Consider the following 21,147-nt stretch of genomic DNA (forward strand, 5'->3'; position numbering starts at 1 on the left):
AACACTGATTTTTTTTTTGTAAGCTAAACAATCCCCAAATATTCAGCCATTATAAATGTATCCAGTCCTAAAACAAAACCAATTTATTAAATTGTTCTGATCTTTCTTTTGCGCATGCATAGCTTTGAAATGATTTTGTTTGAAAAGTTCAAAGTTGTCATGTGCATGGGGTGTGTCTTCAGCCAAGTCTGAAAAAATGGTTTAGAAATACCAAAGTTTCAAGTGTTTGAAAACTGCATATTACACATACACTGTATATGTTTTCCACTGACATTTCAGGGCTAGATTGTGCCTAACAGCACAGCTCTGAAGAAGGGGTGCTATATAAATTGCACAAACCAAGGAGGCATTGTGCTTCATGGACAGCCTTTGGAGGCACAATTTCCCCTTCTACTTTCCCCTGCTCTAGAGGGGTAGTCATTTGTTGTTGTCCTATACCAAAAGCGAATTATGACACACCATATATCAGCTGTAGTTGGCGGTGGTGGAGCCAGTGCTCCACTCCAGGTGTCCATATTTCACACTCATATGCTCCAAGGGGTATAGTAGGCCAGCAGCAATCGCTTACTCCAGTTCAAGTCTGGATAGCTTGCACATGGAAGTAAGGGAAATTCTTACTCTCCCTCATGTCCGTATGTGTGAATATGTAGTCCAAGTCACATTATGGCCCTTAATCCTTAGAACATTGATATTTTGCTGGTGGCCAGATAAGTGTATGGTTTAGAGCATACAATTGTTCAAATGCTCCAAAGGTTTAATAATATATCAAGATCCAGAGATCTAAATATATCCATTCAAGAATATGCAAATATCTAAAGCTCTGTGCATTGAAATGAGTGCAGCTGTGATCCCAAACGTGAAAACATTCAAACACTTGGTGAATTTATTTGAATCTCCCTTCAACGTTCAAAACATAAAGGCACACAAGTATACTCTGCATTCATTTCAGGGGTAGATCTCCCATCCCTGAATACAATGCTCCATCATGATCTGAACAGAATGAAAGCTTTAAGTTGGCAAAGGGCTAGAGTGCACCATTTAGTCACAGCTCTGTAGCGGAATAGTGCAGTCATATAATTCCCAGGGCAGCGTTGGAGGCTCTCCTTTGGTATACAGACCTCTAGGACTGAGAGGGAGTTCATTTTCCTTCAGTACTTGGTTTCTCTTGTAAGAATGCCAGCCATAGTGATAATTCATATTGGTGTAGTGGTGGTGGCTTTATCATAATCAACTAGGAAGTGCACTGAGATTGCAAACATATTTCTCAAACTCATATTTTAAAAAAAACCATGAGTGGATTAAAAGACTATAAAGCGTACATGCTGGGTATAAAATAGAACAGAATATAAAAATGGAATAGCATTTTCTAAAAGACTATTTTTGAAACATAGTCCTGGTTATTCATAGTTCACAATGCAATGTGTACAAATATGGTGTCCTTGGAATCAGCCATTAGAACATTGATAGATTATAGTTTTCACCTCCTGAGAAGAATTGTGCAGAAACAGAGCACAATTGCTTTGTTCAATGAGACATCCCAGACAAAACAGAGTCCCACTTCTTATAGATTAATGTCTTTGATTTACCTTCATTGTCCCTTAGGGTAAAGTTGGGATTCAAAGAAAGGCCTTCATCAAGAGAATAATGGAATCTTGGCCCATTTGCAGAGTTATCTTTGTCAGTGGCACTGATAGTCTGAATGACCTGAAATAAAAATTTAATAGTAAATGTGTTGAAATTTCAACTTGACCCAAATATTACCTGACCTCAGCACAATCTTTAAGCTTAGCTTATTTTAATTTTCTACTTGGCTGCAGCTAAATTCAACCCATGAAACTACTGGCCCATTAGCTTGATTTCTCTCAAATGAAATATTTTAGGACTCATACTGTGGAGCAAGCTAAAAGCATCCATACTTTACAATATTTTAATATGGGTCAGGACCTTGCTACAAAGATTTTCCTTATCATCAAGACTGCATACTGGGTATTTCCAGAATTACAGTTTTCCATAAACACCTGTTTTCTGAGAGACCAGACACTGATTAGACAAATGTCTCCAATATATAGCATCCTCTGTGTGTTGTCCCTACTAATAAAATGCAAAAGCACTTGACACTTTTTCCACTCTAACAATGCTTAGGGAAAACAATTGTTAAATCAGAGTGACAGATACTCAACACCAGCACTCTGTTTAAATCCCCTTTTAGGACTCGGTACCAAATTGTAAGAGAGCAGAAGATGAAGAGCAGCAGCCATAACCCGTTTTAGTTTGGCTTACCCCAGAGTAATATGAGATGAAATGAGACACCATGATTAGGAGAGCCAGGTTTGAAGGATAAGATTCCTACAACCCAAATCCCTACTGATTTTTCAAATTGAATTCAAACCAAAATGTTACTAGGCTTTTGCAATGATTGACTGAATATTTTTCACCTTTCACTTTCATTTTCTTGGTGGGACTGGAAATTCAAGTGCCAAAATAGTGTAAAAGAAAGACTATTCTTAGGGTATTTCTGGATAAGACTGAATAAATTGCTGCACAGAAATGACAGAAATCCAGGGAGGGAAATACATTTTCTCATGAGATTTCCTGCTTAGTTTTGTAGACTGATAAGTGTCCAACTGTTTGTAGACTCATCCTCACTGAACTTGAAGTCTCAACTTTTAGGGCTGTTAGGGGTGCTGTCTGTATTAAAAGCTGAAGTACACAGACATGTCTCAATGTCCACTTATACAGGAGTGGCAAAGCAAAACAAAGAAATTATATTTTTAAAGCTAATATAATACACCAGTTATTTTATAATCAGTGGAGTCTGAGCCTGAAGCAGATAAGAAAGCAAACAATATTTTCTGATTATTATATTTTATTAGGAGCTGGGGAGAAGATTTGATTTTTTAAAGGGAGCCACAATAAATTATTTGCCAGATTGTAAGCAATCAAGGCAATTATTTGCCAGATTGTAAGCAATCAAATTACATCTCAGATCATCTATAATCTTGAAGTCTGCAGCAAGCTAAGCAGTCTCATATTATAGCAGCCCTTGTTAAAACTTTGGGGAGCAGCTAATTGCTCTTCATTACATTTTGAAAAGGTGGTAAACCCCAAGAGGCATACCTGTAATTGAAATGGCCTTGCGTAATGAAAGGAGGATAGAAAAGCCTCATCTGATCAGCCTAAATTCAGATATTTAGTTTTTAATGTTTAGAGATACTTGGGGAATATTTTGAATATCAAGTAGGTCAGTTTTTTGGGACTACTGAATTTCTTTTGACATTTTTTTTCTTTTTTTTCTTTAGTTGCTAATTAAAGTTTAGATTAAAGGCCTTAGAAAATGAAAGTGTGTTTCATTAAGTAATAGTTCCAAAAACTTGGTTGTTTATTAGCAAAGATACTTTATTTTGTCATAGATTGTACACTTTCCTTTGACAAGCTATGTTATTACTAAGAGAATAATCTTAGGGCTCAATCCTGCCGCCTTTACTCATACAGGTAGCTCTATGTGACTACACTCAGTATGGAGGACTGGACAAAATTTTTCCCTCAAATGCATGTGCCTTCCATTGAAATGCATCCCTGAGTAAGTAGCCTTTGGTTGCAATTTGAAGACCTCATCCTGAAGGAGCATGTATGCCATGGAAAGCCAGCATTTCTGTTTAGTCGAGATAAAATCAGTGTTCTTCAGGCTTTTATTTGACAGTTATACATTCTTACAATAATAGAGGACTTTTAGAGATACAAAGGGGTGGAAAATAAAGAACTTTTGAGTCACCACTCCACTATTAGAAATAAATGATCTTTAACAGTACTGAAATACATGCATCTTTGTTCCATTTTTTCATGAAAAAACATACTGTGGTCACTGTGGTTGATGCAAGGAAAATCTTACTATCCAAATGTGTAAAAATGTACCTATATCATTTAGCTAACATTTCAGGCCAATGATTTTACAGGATCTTGTTTCAGATGCATGCCACAATTTTTCAATACAAGCAACAGAGGGTCCTGTGGCACCTTTGAGACTAACAGAAGTATTGGGAGCATAAGCTTTCGTGGGTAAGAACCTCACTTCTTCAGATGCAAGAAGTGAGGTTCTTACCCACGAAAGCTTATGCTCCCAATACTTCTATTAGTCTCAAAGGTGCCACAGGACCCTCTGTTGCTTTTTATAGATTCAGACTAACACGGCTACCCCTCTGATACTTTTTCAACACACTTTCTCAAGGCCTCAGTGGCACAGAAGTATTGGTACGGTGTCTTTAGTAGCACTTTAAATCTCAAGAAAATACCCTAGCTATATTCTCCTATTTTTGCATGTGAAAATCCACATTTACTCTACTTTAAGCCATATAACAGAGAGTCTATAGTCAATTTAAAACAGACAATGTGGAAACACTTTTTCCATGTACGAAGTGTGTACATTGGGGCTGGTTGAAATTTTTTGTTCAAATTGTTTTTCAACAGAATAATGGGTTTTTGACAAAACAAATTTTCTTCATGAAACATGCCTGCATTCCACAGAAAATATTGAGTTTCAGTAAGAAAAATAAACCAGAACAATTTTTGTTTTCTGACAACATTTTTCAGTTTTCCTTTTTTTGATAAAATTTACCTTTCCAACAAGCTATAGAATATATATGTATCAGGAATATCAAACAAGATGATTTCACTACTGTTCTCCCAGCCAGATGAAGGCAGCTCTCTCGCTGTGCTCTGCATGCTAACGGAAATTCCCTTTTCCTTAGTAAATATTATATAAAGTATGCAGAATACATTTAAGGCATTTATGCAGTTCTCTGAATCTGAAATTTTGCTCAATTACCAGATAGTTTCAACGCGTTGCAGGGCATCTGATCTTTTAGCAATTTATGTTTGCTGAATTCTAGGCTTCCAAATGTATATGGTGAGAAGTCATAGAAAATTCATGGAGAATTAGCATCATAGAGCCATAGAATTTAAGGCCACAGATGATCACCCGGCCATCTAGGTTTTTTGCTCATAAATTGGGGAAAATATGAGCAGCACCTTAAGATCTAAATTAAGATCTAACCCTTTTATAATCAAAAGACTTTTTAAATCTTATCACTTGCACTTTACCAGGGCTGACTAAAGTAAACACACAGAAGGCCAGACAGTCAATTGATGTAAATTGGCATCGCTCCATCGAAGTGACCAGAAGACTTGCTCCAACTAACTTTTCAGGGAAAAGATGACCAGAAAGGAGGAAGAAGAAGAAGACAGTATTTTTTAATGCCAGAATACCACCTAATTGAATAAAGTAATTCAGCAAGCTCTAAGTTATTTGTCAATGATTAAGTGGATTTGCATCTCATCAGGTTATACCTATGACACCAGGTGCACCTTGCAGTGAATAGTGTTGGTTTCCTTTGGATGTTAGAACTCACAGCCCCCAGTGAGGTGGTAGCCAGAGGCAACACAACAGTCACTAACTATGTGAATAAGCTAGAAATTACAGTACAACACCATCACAAAATCCAACTGATCATCATGAAAAAATACATAGAAAAAATTCTTGTTCAAACTATTCAGTAAGATACTAGGATGATGAGTAAAACTTGGAGAAATTTTGCTGGAGCCATATTACAATGGAATGCTTCATGATATTGGGTTGATATTTTGTTGTAGAAGAATACTGGGCAGGAGGGAGGGGAAGGTGCAACAATGTCAAAATGTCCTATTTCAATATTTGGGAATGAAATATTTTTGCTTCATTTATATCATATTTTAGGATGTTATATATTGTATAGTACAAAATTAAAAAAAACCCTCAAAATTTACGCGAAACATTAAAAAAAATTCCTTCGTGGTGAATTTTGAAATAATTGTTTCCCTTTCCTATTTGTACTGAAGCCAAATCTTTTGGAAAATGGAATTTCTGTCCTGCTCTAGTGAGAAATGAAGTATAAATATATGGATGGAGGGATTTCTCACGTATATGACCCTTGTTCTTCCTGCTAGACATTTAATCAGCTTCTCAACTTTACCACACATTTCAGATACAAGTTTTGCTATCATTTATCGGATCTGGATAATATCCATAATTGGAGTCTGAATAGTTCCAGAATACGAGGACCTTCAACTCTGAATACCACCCAGATCTACATTATATTCTACTTTCCCCTCCTTAATAAATAACATGCTTGAAATAGCTTTTGATTTGTTTAATAAGAAATACACCATAGAAGAGGATTTTATTTTACAGATGGAAACACTTATGAATAAAAGTCTTTCTGTCTGATGGTCAAATTTTATCCTGGTATAACCTGGCACAACTCTAATTGACTTCAAGGGGAATTGCACTTGCTTATGATGGATTTGAATTTGGTCCTGTGTCTCAAGCAATATTAATTGTGCATCAGTCAGCAGTTCCTGTGGGATAAAGAATGTATCTCCTAAGCAGGGTGAATGCCAGACTAGGAAAGTCATGAGCAGAATGTTCAAATGGTTTTCTCCTCACAAGTGTTTTGAGAGGGAGATCCTTTTGGGGTTCATTGAAATAATTCCTTTCTAACATTAGGTTTTATTGAATTAAAAACAAAATAAATTGTGCTCTTGGGAAGGGAGGGAGAAGCAGAGGGAAAGACTGTGAAAATCAGTGTTGATGTTATTTCCCTCACCTCAAACGTATCCCCAAACCTCTACCTAAAAATGCCCAGTAAAAAATTCCCACAGGTTTATGGAATTCAAAACAAAATAAACCCAGTATGTTAAATCTGCTTTATTCTGCTTAACTGGACACTGGAGCATTATCACTTTGTAAGGAAAACCTTAGACAGCTTAGGGCTGCTGTTGGGCTACCTGCCCTCTCATCCTAGCTGCTCAGGCAGGAGGAATGGCTGGGCCAAAAAGGTACGGCCTGGGGAATCCCTGACTGCTGGTACAGCCTCTTAGGACTCTGGGCAACTAGCGTAAAATAAAGCAGCTCTTAGGATGTCATTGTGTCCCCCCGCTTGAATTGTAGAACTCCTCTGCAGCTGAGAATCTGACCTACTATGTGATTGACTTTATAAGTAGAACTGGTTAGAAATTCTCTGGTGGAACAGTTTTCCATTGGAGAATGCAGATTTCTCAACATTGAAATATTTTGAGGAGAAGGTTTGATTTCAACAAAGGTCAAACAGAACCCAGCAAGGGATCTGATGGAATCCTGACAGCCAGATAGGTTTCCGTCAGACACTTGCCTGGTTTCCTGCCAGCTCACCCATCCAACTCTTCCAAAGTCTGCCAGAAAGGCTGAAGGGAAGACAGGCGCCTGAAAGCGCTGGCTTCAAGCTCTAAGGTTCCCAGCTCTGCTGCGGCTCTCAGGGCTTCCAGGATCTTGGCTCCCCATCAGCCCACCCGGCAGAATTTCATGTCAAAATTATTGATTTCCCTAAATGATTTTTTTTTAATTCTGTTTTGTGGAGAAAATTGATTTTGGGAGAGGTCAGAATTTATTTTTGTGGGAGGTACTGATTTTGTGGGAGGCAAATCTATTCATTCTGCTATGAGAAGAAAGAAGTGATTGTGTGAGGAGATGAGTACATGGTGCACAGTGGAGAATAAAACTAGGGATGAGGCCTAGTTGTATTGTGGTGGGGTGTTTTTCTTAGAAAAGCCAGTCACATCTTATTTTCCCTTCCTAGGCATAGACTGGAGATTTTGCTTCATCTGTAGTGTCCTCAAGGGGAAGGGAGTTAGACAGAGGGAAAGGATGAGAGAAAGAGATGTAGAAATTAGCGATAAGCATGGTAATTGTATGTAAATGTTAATGTGGAAATCATGCATATTTAATGTAAATTAGTAATCATTCTTTTTGATGGGCCAATGTAGGAAAGTCTGTTCGACCAACCATCTTGTATTGATGTCAATCTTGATTCTTTAGTTCTTCCCTTAATTTATTTTTTCCTCTGCTATTTCACTTGTAGCATCAAGCAGTGGGTCTGTGAGTTTAAATCTGTCTCGAAAGATATCTCTAGGGCAAAGTGCTTCAATTGTTTCTTCAAATTGCTCATTTTGTGCTACATTGAAGGCAGTGTTAGCACAAAAGAAGTTATAAGTTATCAAGTCCAAGTCTTTGCCTTTCAGTTGCTTTTCTGGCATAATCACCAACTGAATATACAGATTATTCTTTGTCATTTCCTGAAAGTTGAAGAAAAACAAAGAGTTTTCCTGAATTACATTGATATTGAAAAGCTGCTGAAAGACTGTGAACAAGGGTTTTAATTATCGCAACTTTCAAACAGAAGATAACAGCATAGACAATGTCTCACTTCCAGGATCATTAAAACAGTAGATGTTCTGCTTTTCCACTTCAAAAGACAAAGTATCATTCAGTGGCACATTTGATCTTAAAGAATCTTTACATTTTATTTAGAATTACCTATTTTCATTACTTCAGTTCACTGAGGTTTTTTTTTTCAACTTCAGACATATTTAATCAGTGACTACTGCAACAATGTTTATAATCACTAAATATTTATCAACCATTTGCAGTATTGATCAGCAGCTTTCATATGTACTGCAACTAGAATGAGAAACAACCCCTTAGTCAATTCAGTACTGTGAAGCCTGAAAAACTAATAATCATTTTATCAAGTGCCTTGCCTCCTTCCAAGATTTTCCAGATTCTAGCAAACCAAGCAGTTCTAACAGTTCACAGAGCTATCAATGACTCTATCAATTATTCACTCCCAGTTCTTATATTCTTTATTCATGTAAATATTTCCGATTAACTTACATCCAATGGAGTCCAACAACAACAACAACAACTGATTAAAACAGAAATAAAATACTCACAAAAAGCTGGGACAATGGGGGAGGAAGGTTGGACCCAAAACCCATGTGGGTTTTTTTCACAAACCTGCAAAATAACTCATCAGGAAGGCTGCAGTGTAGTTGTAGATGAGTCAGTCCCAGGATATTAAAGAGACAAGGTGGGTGAGGTAATATCTTGTATTGAACCAACTTCTGATGGTAAGAGAGACAAGCTTTTGAGTCACACAGCTCTCTTCTTCAGGTCTGGGAAAGGTACTCTGAGCATCACAGCCAAATGCATGATGGAGCAAATTGATTAGCATAAGTAGTTAGCATCTGCCTTGAATGGTTCCTTAGAATATATGTAAAAAGCAACAGAGGGTCCTGTGGCACCTTTGAGACTAACAGAAGTACTGGGAGCATAAGCTTTCGTGCATCTGAAGAAGTGAGGTTCTTACCCACGAAAGCTTATGCTCCCAGTACTTCTGTTAGTCTCAAAGGTGCCACAGGACCCTCTGTTGCTTTTTACAGATTCAGACTAACACGGCTACCCCTCTGATACTTAGAATATATGCTAACTATGTACGCTAAACAATCTGCTCCACCTAACACTTAACTGTGATGCTTAGAGTACCTTTCCCAGAGCTGAAGAAAATCTTTCTGTGCCTCAAAAGCTTCTCTCTTTCACCAATAGATGTTGGTCCAATAAAAGATATTACCTCACCCACCTTTTCTCTCATCAGAAGTGACATTTAAAAAGCAAGTTTTAGTCAGACATACATTCATACATTGCTGTTATACATCTGATTTGTTACATAAATTATGTTTTTCTTTAGATGGAACTTTTAAACTGAAGTTCTTAAGATTTTCAAAAATGAAAATATATGAAACCCAAGAAATGCTGAGCAATATTTTGCTATTGTAATTATTAGTACAGAACCTAAACTCAGGGCTTGTCTACACTACTGCTTAAGTTGATGTAACTTTTGTCATTCAGGGATTTGAAAAAACCACCCACTTGAGCGACGTACGTTACATTAACTTAAAGTGCTGTGTTGTGTTGGGGGGAGACACCTTCCCACCAACATAGCTTCTGCCTCTCAACATAGCGCAACTTTGCCAATGTAGTGCGGTGGTGAAGATAAGTCCTTAGTGTTTACATTTTAGTCCTCTGCTTTCAGAAACAGGATTCTTCCAGTTATAGTCCTTCCTACATCCAGGATTCAATCAAGTTTTAATTTCCCAAACCAAGCTATTTTACTAAAGAGGGGATAGCCCCTTACAACTGGAATGTCTTCTGTGAACTAGTTCATAAGGCCACTATCCTCTTTTCTTGCAAATCCCTCCTCTAATTCTATTTTTGCTGTGACCCCTAAAGTAAATTTTCAATTGTGTTGACTATTTGTGGAGCTCAAGGAAAATGTAAACATCCAAGTCTGTATTACAATAAAGAAAAATCTTTTTCTCTCTTAAAGTGTTCTTTTAACAGCTAATTTGATTTTGACTCACAACAGTGTAAAGCGAAGCAATATTATGGAGTTGCTTGACAATTTATTTGCCCTGTGATTAGCTGAAGTGAATGCCTATTTTTTTGTGAAATGTAAAATTGGGTGTTTGAATCTATTTGTTTTTTATAATCAAGTAATAGAATTAAATTCCAGCTTTTATGTTTCCTATGTTTCCTAACTCAAAAATGTTGCGTCCAACATGGGGAAATCTTTATTAGACCTTGTCTTAACAGATAAAGAGGAACTGATTACAGAACTAAAAATTAATGGTAACTTAGGTATAAATGATCATGATCTGATCACATTTATAATGTGCAAGCAAATAAAGTCCAGACCTGTAATGTATATGCTTAGTGCTTTAATTGGGCTAGTTTCACAAAGCTATAAACAATTATGAACCAAATCAGCTGGGAGGAAGAATGTAATCAGAAGACTGTGAATGATAATTGACAGTCTTTTAAGAACACTTTACAAGATGCACCAGAATTGAAGGCAGCTCTTATATATATTGTATAAATGGAAGACAAGGAAGTTGATAATAATGACAATAAATCAGAAGTAAGGAAGTATAGAAAATTGATAAGGGAAGGAAAGAGACGCCAGGGGAAATCTATGTCCAACAGACTTAGGGACACTAAAAAGGAGTCCAAGTATACTAGGAACAAAAAAATTTTTGACAATGGTATTGGTCCGTTACTAGATGAAAACAGTAGAATTATCATAATAATGCAGAGAAGGCAGAAGTGTTCAATAAATATTGTGGATCATATTTGGGGAACAAACAGATGATATAGTCTCATCATATGGTGATGATAACACTCTTTCCATTCCACTAGTATTTCAGGAGGATGTTAAACAGAAGCTACTTAAGTTAGACATTTTGAAATCAGCAGATACAGATAAATTGCATCCAGGAGTTTTAGAAGAGCTGTCTGAGGAGCTCACTGGACTCTTAATGTTGAAGTATTTGAGCACTGGGGAAGTTCCAGAAGACCGGAAGAAAGCTAATGTGCCAATTTATAAAAATTGAAAAGGAGATAACCCAGGTAACTATAGGTCTCTCAGCATGACATCTGTCCCAGGCAAGATAACGTAGCAGCTGATATGGGACACAAATGATAAAGAATTAAAGCAGTCTAATGTAATTAATGCAAATCAACAAGGATTTATGGAAAACAGATCCTGTCAAACTAATTTATCTTTTTTGATGAGATTACATGTTTGGTTGATAAAGGTAATAGTGTTGATGAATATACTTAGACTTCTGGAAGGTGTTTGAGTTTGTACTCAACAACATGTTCGTTAAAAAAAAAACTAGAATGTCATAAAATTAACATGCCACACATTAAAAAGATTAAAAACTGGCTAACTAATAGGTCTCAAAATATAACTGAAATGAGGAATTGTCATCAAGCAGGTGTGTTTCCAGTGAGGTCCTCCAGGGATCAGATCTTGGTTCTACTTTAACATTTTTATCAATGACCGGAAATAAAATATAAAATCATCACTGATAAAGTGGGCAGATGACACGAAAATGGGGGAGGGTAAATAATGAAGAAAACAGGTCACTGATTCAGCGCAATCGGGATCACTTGGTAAACTGGGCACAAGCAAACAACAGGAGTTTTAATGCAGCTAAATGTAAATGTATTAATCTAGGAAAAAGATACAAAACTGGGATTTTATGTCAAGCTGGGAGTACCTTAAACCAAATATGTGTAGAGTCTAAGAATCTAAGAATTGAGGTTGCTTGACGCAATGAGTTCCTTAATGGGACATCCTATTGGTTATTCTCACCAATTGTGTCTAAGTCACAAGAAATAAAAGCAATCAAATGTCTTTTAAATTATTCTGAACCATGATATCTATCTGAACCATCACACATTTTATCATAAGTAATGGTTAACTTATAATGTTACCCTCATCTTTCCTCCCCTCTTTCTTAATATTTGTCAAACTCAGTTGTTGCATCTTGTCTTCAATTACACGGTAAGCTCTTTGAGGAAGGGCCAATGACTACTTATGTGTTTTTTGTACAGTATAATGGTAACTTGATTTTCACTAGCGTCTTGGTGCACTTCCACATGACAAATAATTAATAATAAAATGTGTGCAATACAGTTTTCCTAGTTAAAAAAAACAACATTAGTAACAAGCACGCTGTTCCATCCTTTCATATTAAACTAGTGTATTATAAAGTCCTTCCCAGAGGTACTACTCCTGGATGTTAGATTGTAGTGTAGCAAGGGTCATGGCATCATTCACACCAGGGAACAATAGCTCCAATGAGAAATATAATCCCAGTACACATCAGCAACAGATGTCAGTGTGGTCAGACATATTTGATCATTTAATAAATAACTTGCTCATAACTTTTCATATACAGAACTTCCTTTTGAGAGTTCATCAACGGGAATAATTTGCTGATTTAAAAACATACAGCAAACAAAGAAAACATTTCAGAGTTTGCCCTGTGCCATGTTATAACTCATTAAAATATACCTTGTCTTTAATTTACATCATTTAAAAATAAAAGCATTGCACTAGATAATATCTAGAAGTCAGAAAAGAAAGTCACATTATTTAGGATAATTTCACAATTTTTTTGTCTCCATTTAGTTTTGTTCAATTCTTCTGTCCCTCAAGTTGTACGTTATTTGCTGTGGATATTTCTTACATTGTAGATATGAATACCCTTACCCTTTCCTCAGTGCACACATGAATTTTCATGTTTTTGATGTGAAACCCATTACTGCTCAAAAAATGGACCCTTTAAGAAAAAATGTGAGTACCCTTGTATTTTGAGTATTTTTCATTTTGTTACAGATAACACTTTATCTCTAATAGCTGCTCAATATCTGCCTCAGATTGTATTGTAATCCATGGTGAAAAGCAATTACACCCTAACATCAATTTTAAGGCTGTCAAGCAAACTAGTGCATAGGCAGAAGGAAGTGGTGGCGAATAGTGCAGAATACTCAAAGAGAGTGAAAGATGTGAAAATATGGTAAAGCCTAGGCATTGATGGAGCATACCAGCAATGGAAGTAGCAGTAGAAAGAAAAAAAATGTCAGCCTCCTTTGTATTATGAATGTCTGATGTCATTTCACAGGGACACCCATGCAGGGTTCATCCTGTTTGTAATCCTCTCACAAATTGCTCTTTAGGACAACAAAATGTGCAAAGAAACACTATGGTAGCCATGTTGTATCTACCATTGTACAGAGCACCATGAAGGAATCTTGTACTGAGTGACAACTGCGGTGGGAGGGACACTGAATTTGCTTTGTACCATTGTTGATGATGATGATGACTACTATAAACAAGATCATGGGTTTCCAATATATATTCATTTAACAGATGTGATTATGATTTTGACTATCTTGACTGAACACAGACATTTGATTTTTAACACTAACATCACAAAAATATTTAAAAAAAATCCCCAAAACACATTTCCCTCCACCTATCACATTCAAAAGTCTGATCAAATACAAAGTATACAAAATATAATGGCATTCATTTTTTTTGCCTATAAAAATGCGATGCTCAAGTACTCATTGAATCAAAATTCTTTTGCAAGCAACATTAACAGAAATAAAACTGTTCTTTTGCCATACATTAGAGGAAAGAGAACCACGAGACCGATGGGTTACCTGCCCGGGCTTTGCATTCTCACAGACAACTACATCATATTCTCTGGCAAGCTCTGGAGGGTTGTCGTTGACATCCAGGATTCTAATATAAACTGGAACATGGCTTAGCAGGCCAGGGTTGTCTGTAATACATACAAAAATGGATTCAGTCATTTGACAGTTTTAATACACACTCTAAAGCCTCAGTTTAAACAAAATATCTTAAAATCATGGTTTGTTGGAGGCTCCAGCTACTACAATAGAACTTTCAGTAAAGCTAATTTTATAAAGATCCTATTTGCTGAGTCTCATTAACATTTTGAAAAATGAAAAAATGAATAGACAGGCACAGCATGAATACTAAATCGCTATTTTGTCATATCAAGAAAATTACAAGTTACTCAGGAACTGAAGTGGGAGAAAGTTGTCAGAGTTTATTGGATGGTGTCACACTGTATGCCAAGAAATGATCAATTGGCTTCACAATTAACCTGGAAGTGTCACTGCAGTGTTGAAGAAATCTAAAATTAAATATAGTACTTTTGTTTTCCTCCATCCCTCAAAGATTTCAGGGTATGAAAATAAAATACTGAAGTGATAAGAGAAGAAAAAACAAGCAAACATATTTAAACCATTTTGTCAAACTGGGCTCCAGATTCTGTGCAAGATATTACACAGCTGCAAATTATATAAATATAATAAAGTCAGCCTTGATGCTGTTTCATTGAAGTCAATGGGAGTTTTGCAATTGGCTTTAACGGTGCAGGATCAATCACATAAACAATAATAAAATAAATAACAATAAAGGCTTAAGTTGTTTAGGTTAAAAAAAAAACCCAGAGTTTATTCTACCAGATTAGGTCTGTCTCTGATTTCTAAAAAAATCAAAACAAAAAGTACAATAAACAGACTTGTTTCAATTAACAGTTTTACATGACGGAATGGGAAGGAAATGCATGTTTCCTTGATCTGTACACATATTCTCTCATTCTCATTACCTTACATTGGCTTTTTATATTTCATTATATAAATTTTATGTGAAGAACCTTTTATAATTAGCATTCTTCATTATAATACCCTCAGCTCCTGTAACAATATTTCTTCAAAAAAAAAATTCAATATGCATCTCAGAACAGAAGAAAAAAAATCTTTCCTAACTGGTTAAAAATGTAGACCCTTTGCTGAAAATTGTGGACTTAATTTTTATATCCTCCACTGGAACTTAACTAGCTGGGTCCACGATTTCAGGCACTGCATAGATGTAAGTTGCTTGTAACTGCCACGGAGAACTAGGTGTGTGTGTGTGTGTGTGTGTGTGTGTGTGTGTGTGTGTGTGTGTGTGTGTGTGTGTGTGTGTGTGTGAGAGAGAGAGAGAGAGAGAGAGAGATTGTAATATTAATCTAGTCTCTAACCTGGATATCTTTGCTTTAATTAGCCCATATCACATACCTCTATCAAAAATGTTATTGATGTGATGGCTTAGACTCATTACAACTTTACTGACTGCTGCTCAGAATTCTTCCATCTTATTGATTAGATGAGACAGCTTTCTAGTCCAAAAAAATCTCTAAGGTTATTTCTATATTTGAGCGGGGAGGTCCGATTCCTAGCTCGTGTAGACATACCCATGTGTAGTGAAGTAGCACTATTTTTAGGGAGCTAGCTTGCAAAGCTAGCAGAGGTCCATGCGAATCACACTTCTCAGTTAAAATGTAGAGGTAACCTGTATCACCAAATAACTTCCTGGTGAGATAATATATCAGAATGCTGACATTCTAGTGTATTTTAATAAGGTGAGATCTTCAGTCTTTTCTAGTTATAGGTGGGCTTTGGGATAAAGGTTATGATCTACAGGGCCCCTTATGAGTCTCCGCTCTCTTGCATGCACAAACAAATGCATACAAAATATGTGTTTCAAATTTATACTATATTTCCCCCATTCAACAGTTCGTAACAAGTTAAATAGGAGAAACAGGGGGAAATTAAAATAATGATAAGAAGTATCACTCATAGGGTTGGAAGACCTGATCGGGATAGCATAAGAACATCTACTAATTTAAAATGAGTTTAAATGCTCAAGTCCTAAGTTAACAAACCCAGGGTCTGCTAACTTGAGTTCTACTAATCCTGGGCTTACATTGGAATATAGGCATATGCTGGAGACCATTAGATTTGAAAAAAAAAACAATGGATGTTCCCTGAATGGGAAGGTGAATTGATCAGATCGATAAGTGAACTCTCTGGGAGTTTAGGGGAAATCTCAAGGATTTGAGATGTAACAGATACTCTAAAAGTCTAATATCTCCTGAAATGACACTGAACAGTCCTTCTCTGGCTGAGCTAACCACTTAACAGCCAGGCCGTCAGGTGAAGACTGTTGGGGTGAGGGTGTAACATCCTTCCGTGTTGCTGGGTGAGTAGGCCTGGAAGAGGAGGCAGAGCCTAGAGGTTGAAAGGAGAGATTGTGAAAATCCAAGAACCAGCACTGTCTTGACCAAGCTGGAGTTTTAAGAATGATCTTGTCATGGTCTTGCTTCAACTTGACAATCACCTGTGGGATGAGCAGAACAGGGGAAATATGTATGTGAGACTCTGTTCCTACTACAGAGGAAAGGTGCTGGTTAATGAGCCTGGACTGTAACCCACTTAGGGTACGTCTGTACTTACCTCCGGGTTCGGCGGTAGGGTGACCAGACAGCAAATGTGAAAAATCGGGACAGGAGGTGGAGGGCAATAGGAGCTTATATAAGAAAAAGACCCAAAAATCGGGACTGTCCCTATAAAATCGGGACATCTGGTCACCCTATTCAGCGGTAAGCAATCAATCTTCTGGGAACGATTTATCGCGTCTGGTCTAGACGCGATAAATCGATCCCAGAAGTGCTCGCCATCGACGCCGGTACTCCTGCTCCGCGAGAGGAGTATGAGGAGTCAACGGGGGAGCCTGCCTGCCACGTGTGGACCCGCGGTAAGTACTTTGTAGTTCGAACTAAGATACTTCGACTTCAGATACGTTATTCACGTAGCTGAAGTTGCATATCTTAGTTTGAACTGGGGGGTTAGTGTGGACCAGCCCTTAGGAACATAACTGACTGCATTTCTTGTTGTCTTTTGTTGCAAATAGATCAACTGATGGAATACCCAGGCATGAAAGATGATTGTGAGCACACTGTTCTTCAGGGACCACTGATGATTTTGAGAAAATCTCCGGCTGAGATGATTGGCCAACTGGTTCTGGGCACTCAGTAAGTATGCAGCAAAGGGAGTAATTCCCTTCTTGATGCAAAACTACAGTTTCATCTCTTCTTGACAAATCTGATCAGACTGCACCCCTCTTTGTCTGTTTAGGTAGAATGCTTGTATTGTCGGTCAATATCTGAACGGCAAGCCCTTGATGTGAGGGAGTAAAGCTGGGCAATCTTTGGGAATTGTCTGGAATGTGGGGAAATTGATACAAAGGGTAGCTTTGTGTTCTATCCATAATGCTTGGGTTCGCAAACCCCTTAGGTGAGTGCCCAAGCCTACCAGGGACACATCAGTAATGATTGTCTTAAAGGGAAGAGAATGAGAAAGTGGAATGTCCTTGGATATATTATTTTGATCCACCCACCACACTAACAGTGCTATGACCACAGACGGTACACAGACCGACTTCTCTAAGGCTGTTCAGTCAATAGACTGATTTTAGCCACACTTGGAGAATGCACAGGCAAAGCCTGGCATGTTGGGTCATGTAAATGCATGAGGCTATGTTGCCTAGTAACCTTAGAGACATCAAGACTATGGTGGTGAGATGTGACTTGAGAGACATAGTATGGTCTGAAATCTCTCCTGAGGGGGAAAAGCAGCTGAATTAGTACAATTGAGTGGGGCCCCAATAAACTCTATTTTCTATGTTGGGACTAATGTCAATTTTTCTTTGTTCAGCATAAGTCCCAGGCAGTCAAAGAGGTGAAGAATGTACTTGATGTAGTGGAGAACCTGGTGTTTGGATGTGCCTTGAACCAAACAATTAACCAGGTAATTTACATCTTCCCTTACTCCTCAGAATATCCCAGTTTCACAGTGCTTAGGACCCATTTGTCTGTTATAGATTTCCAAGCACTGAGGAAATGGGAAAATCTGTTCCCAAATGGGGGGAGATGGAAGGAATATTACTGCTGTCCTTCAGAAAGAAGTCAAATGGGCTGCTTCCCTACAGCTGATTAAAGGCTAGGTTGTGTTGACCTAGCATTAGAGGACTTGTTGCTTTGCAATTTATGCTTCCTCTTTGAGAAATGAGGTTACTTAATGGATAGAAAGGTTGCCTGTAATATTACTATTGGTATGGATGCTGTTGTTGAGGTCTGCATTGGTGCCTCTTGGTGGCTGGGATATAGACCTCTAATGAATGAAAAGTAGCTCAACAGTTTTTAAAAGAATGTAAAGTCTCATTAGTTCTGTCTGAAAACAAACACCAACCATCAAACAGACTGTCTTTTATAGTCTGTTGCATGTCCGTTGCTATACTCAAGTTCTGTAATCCGGAAGCTTTTCTCATTGTTATTACAGATGCTATCACCATAGAAGAAGCATCAGCTGTAACAAATGCAGATTGGAGAGCCATCTTGGCCACTATGTGACTTGCTGGCAGGAAAGACTTCACTTGCTCCTGGTAATTTATCAGTAAACCTGGACATTGCATCCCAGTTTATACAGTCACATGTAGCTCACAGTGCTTGCTGATTTGATATATGCATCTGGAGAAAGTAGGGGGAATATTTTTTTTCTCCCAAATAAATCTTGTACCCTACTTTTTGTGGGTTGATTTAAATCTCTCCAAACATGATCTTTCATTGGCAGGCATCACTACTAATAATTCAGGGCAGAATGGGAATAGAAACCCTCAAAGTCTTTCATAGGAACACAATAACGTTTGTCTGTGCACTTAGCTATACGGACTAAGGATACTGGCATATTCCATAACGTCTTTGCTGGTTCTAGAAGAGTCTCATTGATAGTGAAGGCTACTGTCCCAGAGGCAGTAGCCTGGAGAATGTAAGCGTTCTCTTGTACAAGCTAATCTTGCATGATCAAAGCACCAGCCATTTTTCTCAGAAGTTCCTGATGAGATAAACTAATCTGGAACAAGAGAAGAAGAGTCCGTGAACACTGCATTCTCAGGTGAGGCAAAAGAAAGGTTAACAGGAGAAGATGGATGCTCCTGATGTAAAATTGGTTCCCAGGCAATGGTTCCTCTTGCAGTACTGGCTGCTGTCAGGGAACAGCATCTTTTCATAGTCCAAACTAAATTGCTTTGTCATATGCTTTGACAACCTTCCCCTGACTGGGCCAGTGATTGAGACCTAAGGGAATAGGAAGTACATCAGGGATTCCCAAATGATCATGGAGGGAGAGTATACGGCAAAGGGGCACAGTAAGAACAGGGCCACCATCATCTGTCCCTTCTGAATGATATTTCCTGCTCTTGGGGCAAATGCTGCTGGAACAGTCTTGAAGATTTGCTAGACCAACTGCATGTAGGAGGGGATAACAAAGTTTTGGAGGACTCTGATCAGACTACAAGGGGTCATCTAAATATTCAATAGGTATCAGGGGTCAAAAGCTGATGGGACCACTAGTTGAACTGATCGATCTCTAGTCCATTGTGAAGAGGTCAATATAGGTACTGAGACAGATATGGCAGTTGATACCGCAAAAAACTCCCAAGACGTTGATGGTACAGCATTGTGAATTGCTGTTGAGAAAGAATTCATAGTCAGTACTGTGGTATAAGCTGGGATCAGTAGCCAAGCTGACAATCATTCTGGTACTGAGGCTGTTGATGCCAAAGCAGAGTCCAAGGCTAAAAATTAGACCTAAGATTTTCCCACCGCTGACACAGCATGTCCCGGTGTCAAAGTGGGTACTGGAGAAGGCACCCAGCCCTCAATATGCTTCTTAGCTGGTACTGACAGTCTCTGCACCAGAGTTGAAGGAGATGTCACAAATGCATGGACTTGTGCTGTACAGGATGGTCTGGAACAGAGAGGCAAAGCAAATTCTTTTGCTGCCTCATAGACTTGTGGGGTTGTCAGTATTAATGATGTCAGCACTGAAACAGCATGCAGTGGTTCTGGACTCAACAGCCATCTTGTAGATAACGTACTGAGTCAACAGCACCGTACTGATATCTGTCCACCCTGGTATTGGACTCAGTAGCTATCCTGAAGATTGTACCAGAGTTGACAGGATGGTACCGATATCATTCCACTGCAGTACCAGACAAAACATCCTTCCTACAGATGGTACCAAAGTTGATGACATGGTATCCATATCCTGCTGCTGCAGTACCAGGAAGATGTATACATGGCCCAGCTCTAGCATGGGTACCTGAAGAGTCCAGTAATGTTTTGAGTTCTCTTTCAAAGAAGACAAGCTTAAGTGTCCACTTTTGGGGAGGCCCTGAAGAAGAAGATTGCCCCCTCTTCCTCTGTGGAGAAGAATGCAAGTCTAGGAGTCTGCCAGACAACTTGCAGACTTCATGTAAATGGAAGGCATGATGTCTCAAGGCTTGAACCCAGGCTGGAGAGTCCCCAGTCAGCTGCCACTTCCTGGTCTCCATCCACTAGGTACTAAAGTGGGTGGGCTGAGAAGCTACTAGGGCTACAGCCCCAGCCAAGGGACCACCCATGGGAGCTCTGATTGGAGGATCACTTGACTCTACCGATTGGCCCAACTATGCTATTTAAGCCAAGAGGAGGAACAGGGAGTTTGTCAGAGCAACCCAGTGTTTTTCTGTTGTGGCTGCATTGGATTGTGCCTGTGCCTGCACTCAACCCGGTTCCTTACTCCTGCTCTGCTCCTGCCGGGGATAAAAGAGGAAATATTTGGTAACTACAATCACTAGGAACATTTAATTTATTGGATCCCAGAAGGAGCGGAAGATTGAACCTTGTCAAATGCAGGCCTAAGACTCTGGAACACCTTTCTAACGGAACTCAGGAAGATCCCTACCTCACCATCTTCAGATGACTGAGGTCTGGTCTATACTACCCGCCTGAATCGGCGGGTAGAAATCGACCTCTCGGGGATCGATTTATCGCGTCCCGTCGGGACGCGACAATCGATCCCCGAATCGGCGCTCTAACTCCACCAGCGGAGGTGGTAGTAAGCGCCGCCGACAAAAAGCCGCAGAAGTCGATTTTGCCGCCGTCCTCACAACGGGGTAAGTCGGCTGCAATACGTCGAATTCAGCTACGCTATTC

The 21,147-nt window shown here is 38.5% G+C and overlaps 1 protein-coding gene across 9 annotated transcripts in view; it reads right to left on the bottom strand.

The window, feature by feature from the left end:
• CDH18 (cadherin 18) overlaps positions 1–21,147 on the bottom strand; it is an 896,035-nt gene that overhangs the window by 22,406 nt on the left and 852,482 nt on the right. For all 9 annotated transcript variants that reach the window (XM_042859886.2, XM_042859885.2, XM_065584267.1 and 6 more), the window contains 2 exons: positions 13,922–14,043; positions 1,587–1,704 (listed from right to left, as the gene is read on the bottom strand). In XM_042859886.2, the coding sequence (XP_042715820.1) occupies positions 1,587–1,704; positions 13,922–14,043 (240 nt within the window). The remainder of the gene's footprint in view (positions 1–1,586; positions 1,705–13,921; positions 14,044–21,147) is intronic.

Source organism: Chrysemys picta, chromosome 2, assembly GCF_011386835.1.
Source record: "Chrysemys picta bellii isolate R12L10 chromosome 2, ASM1138683v2, whole genome shotgun sequence".
In the NCBI taxonomy this organism is placed as follows: Eukaryota; Metazoa; Chordata; order Testudines; family Emydidae; genus Chrysemys; species Chrysemys picta.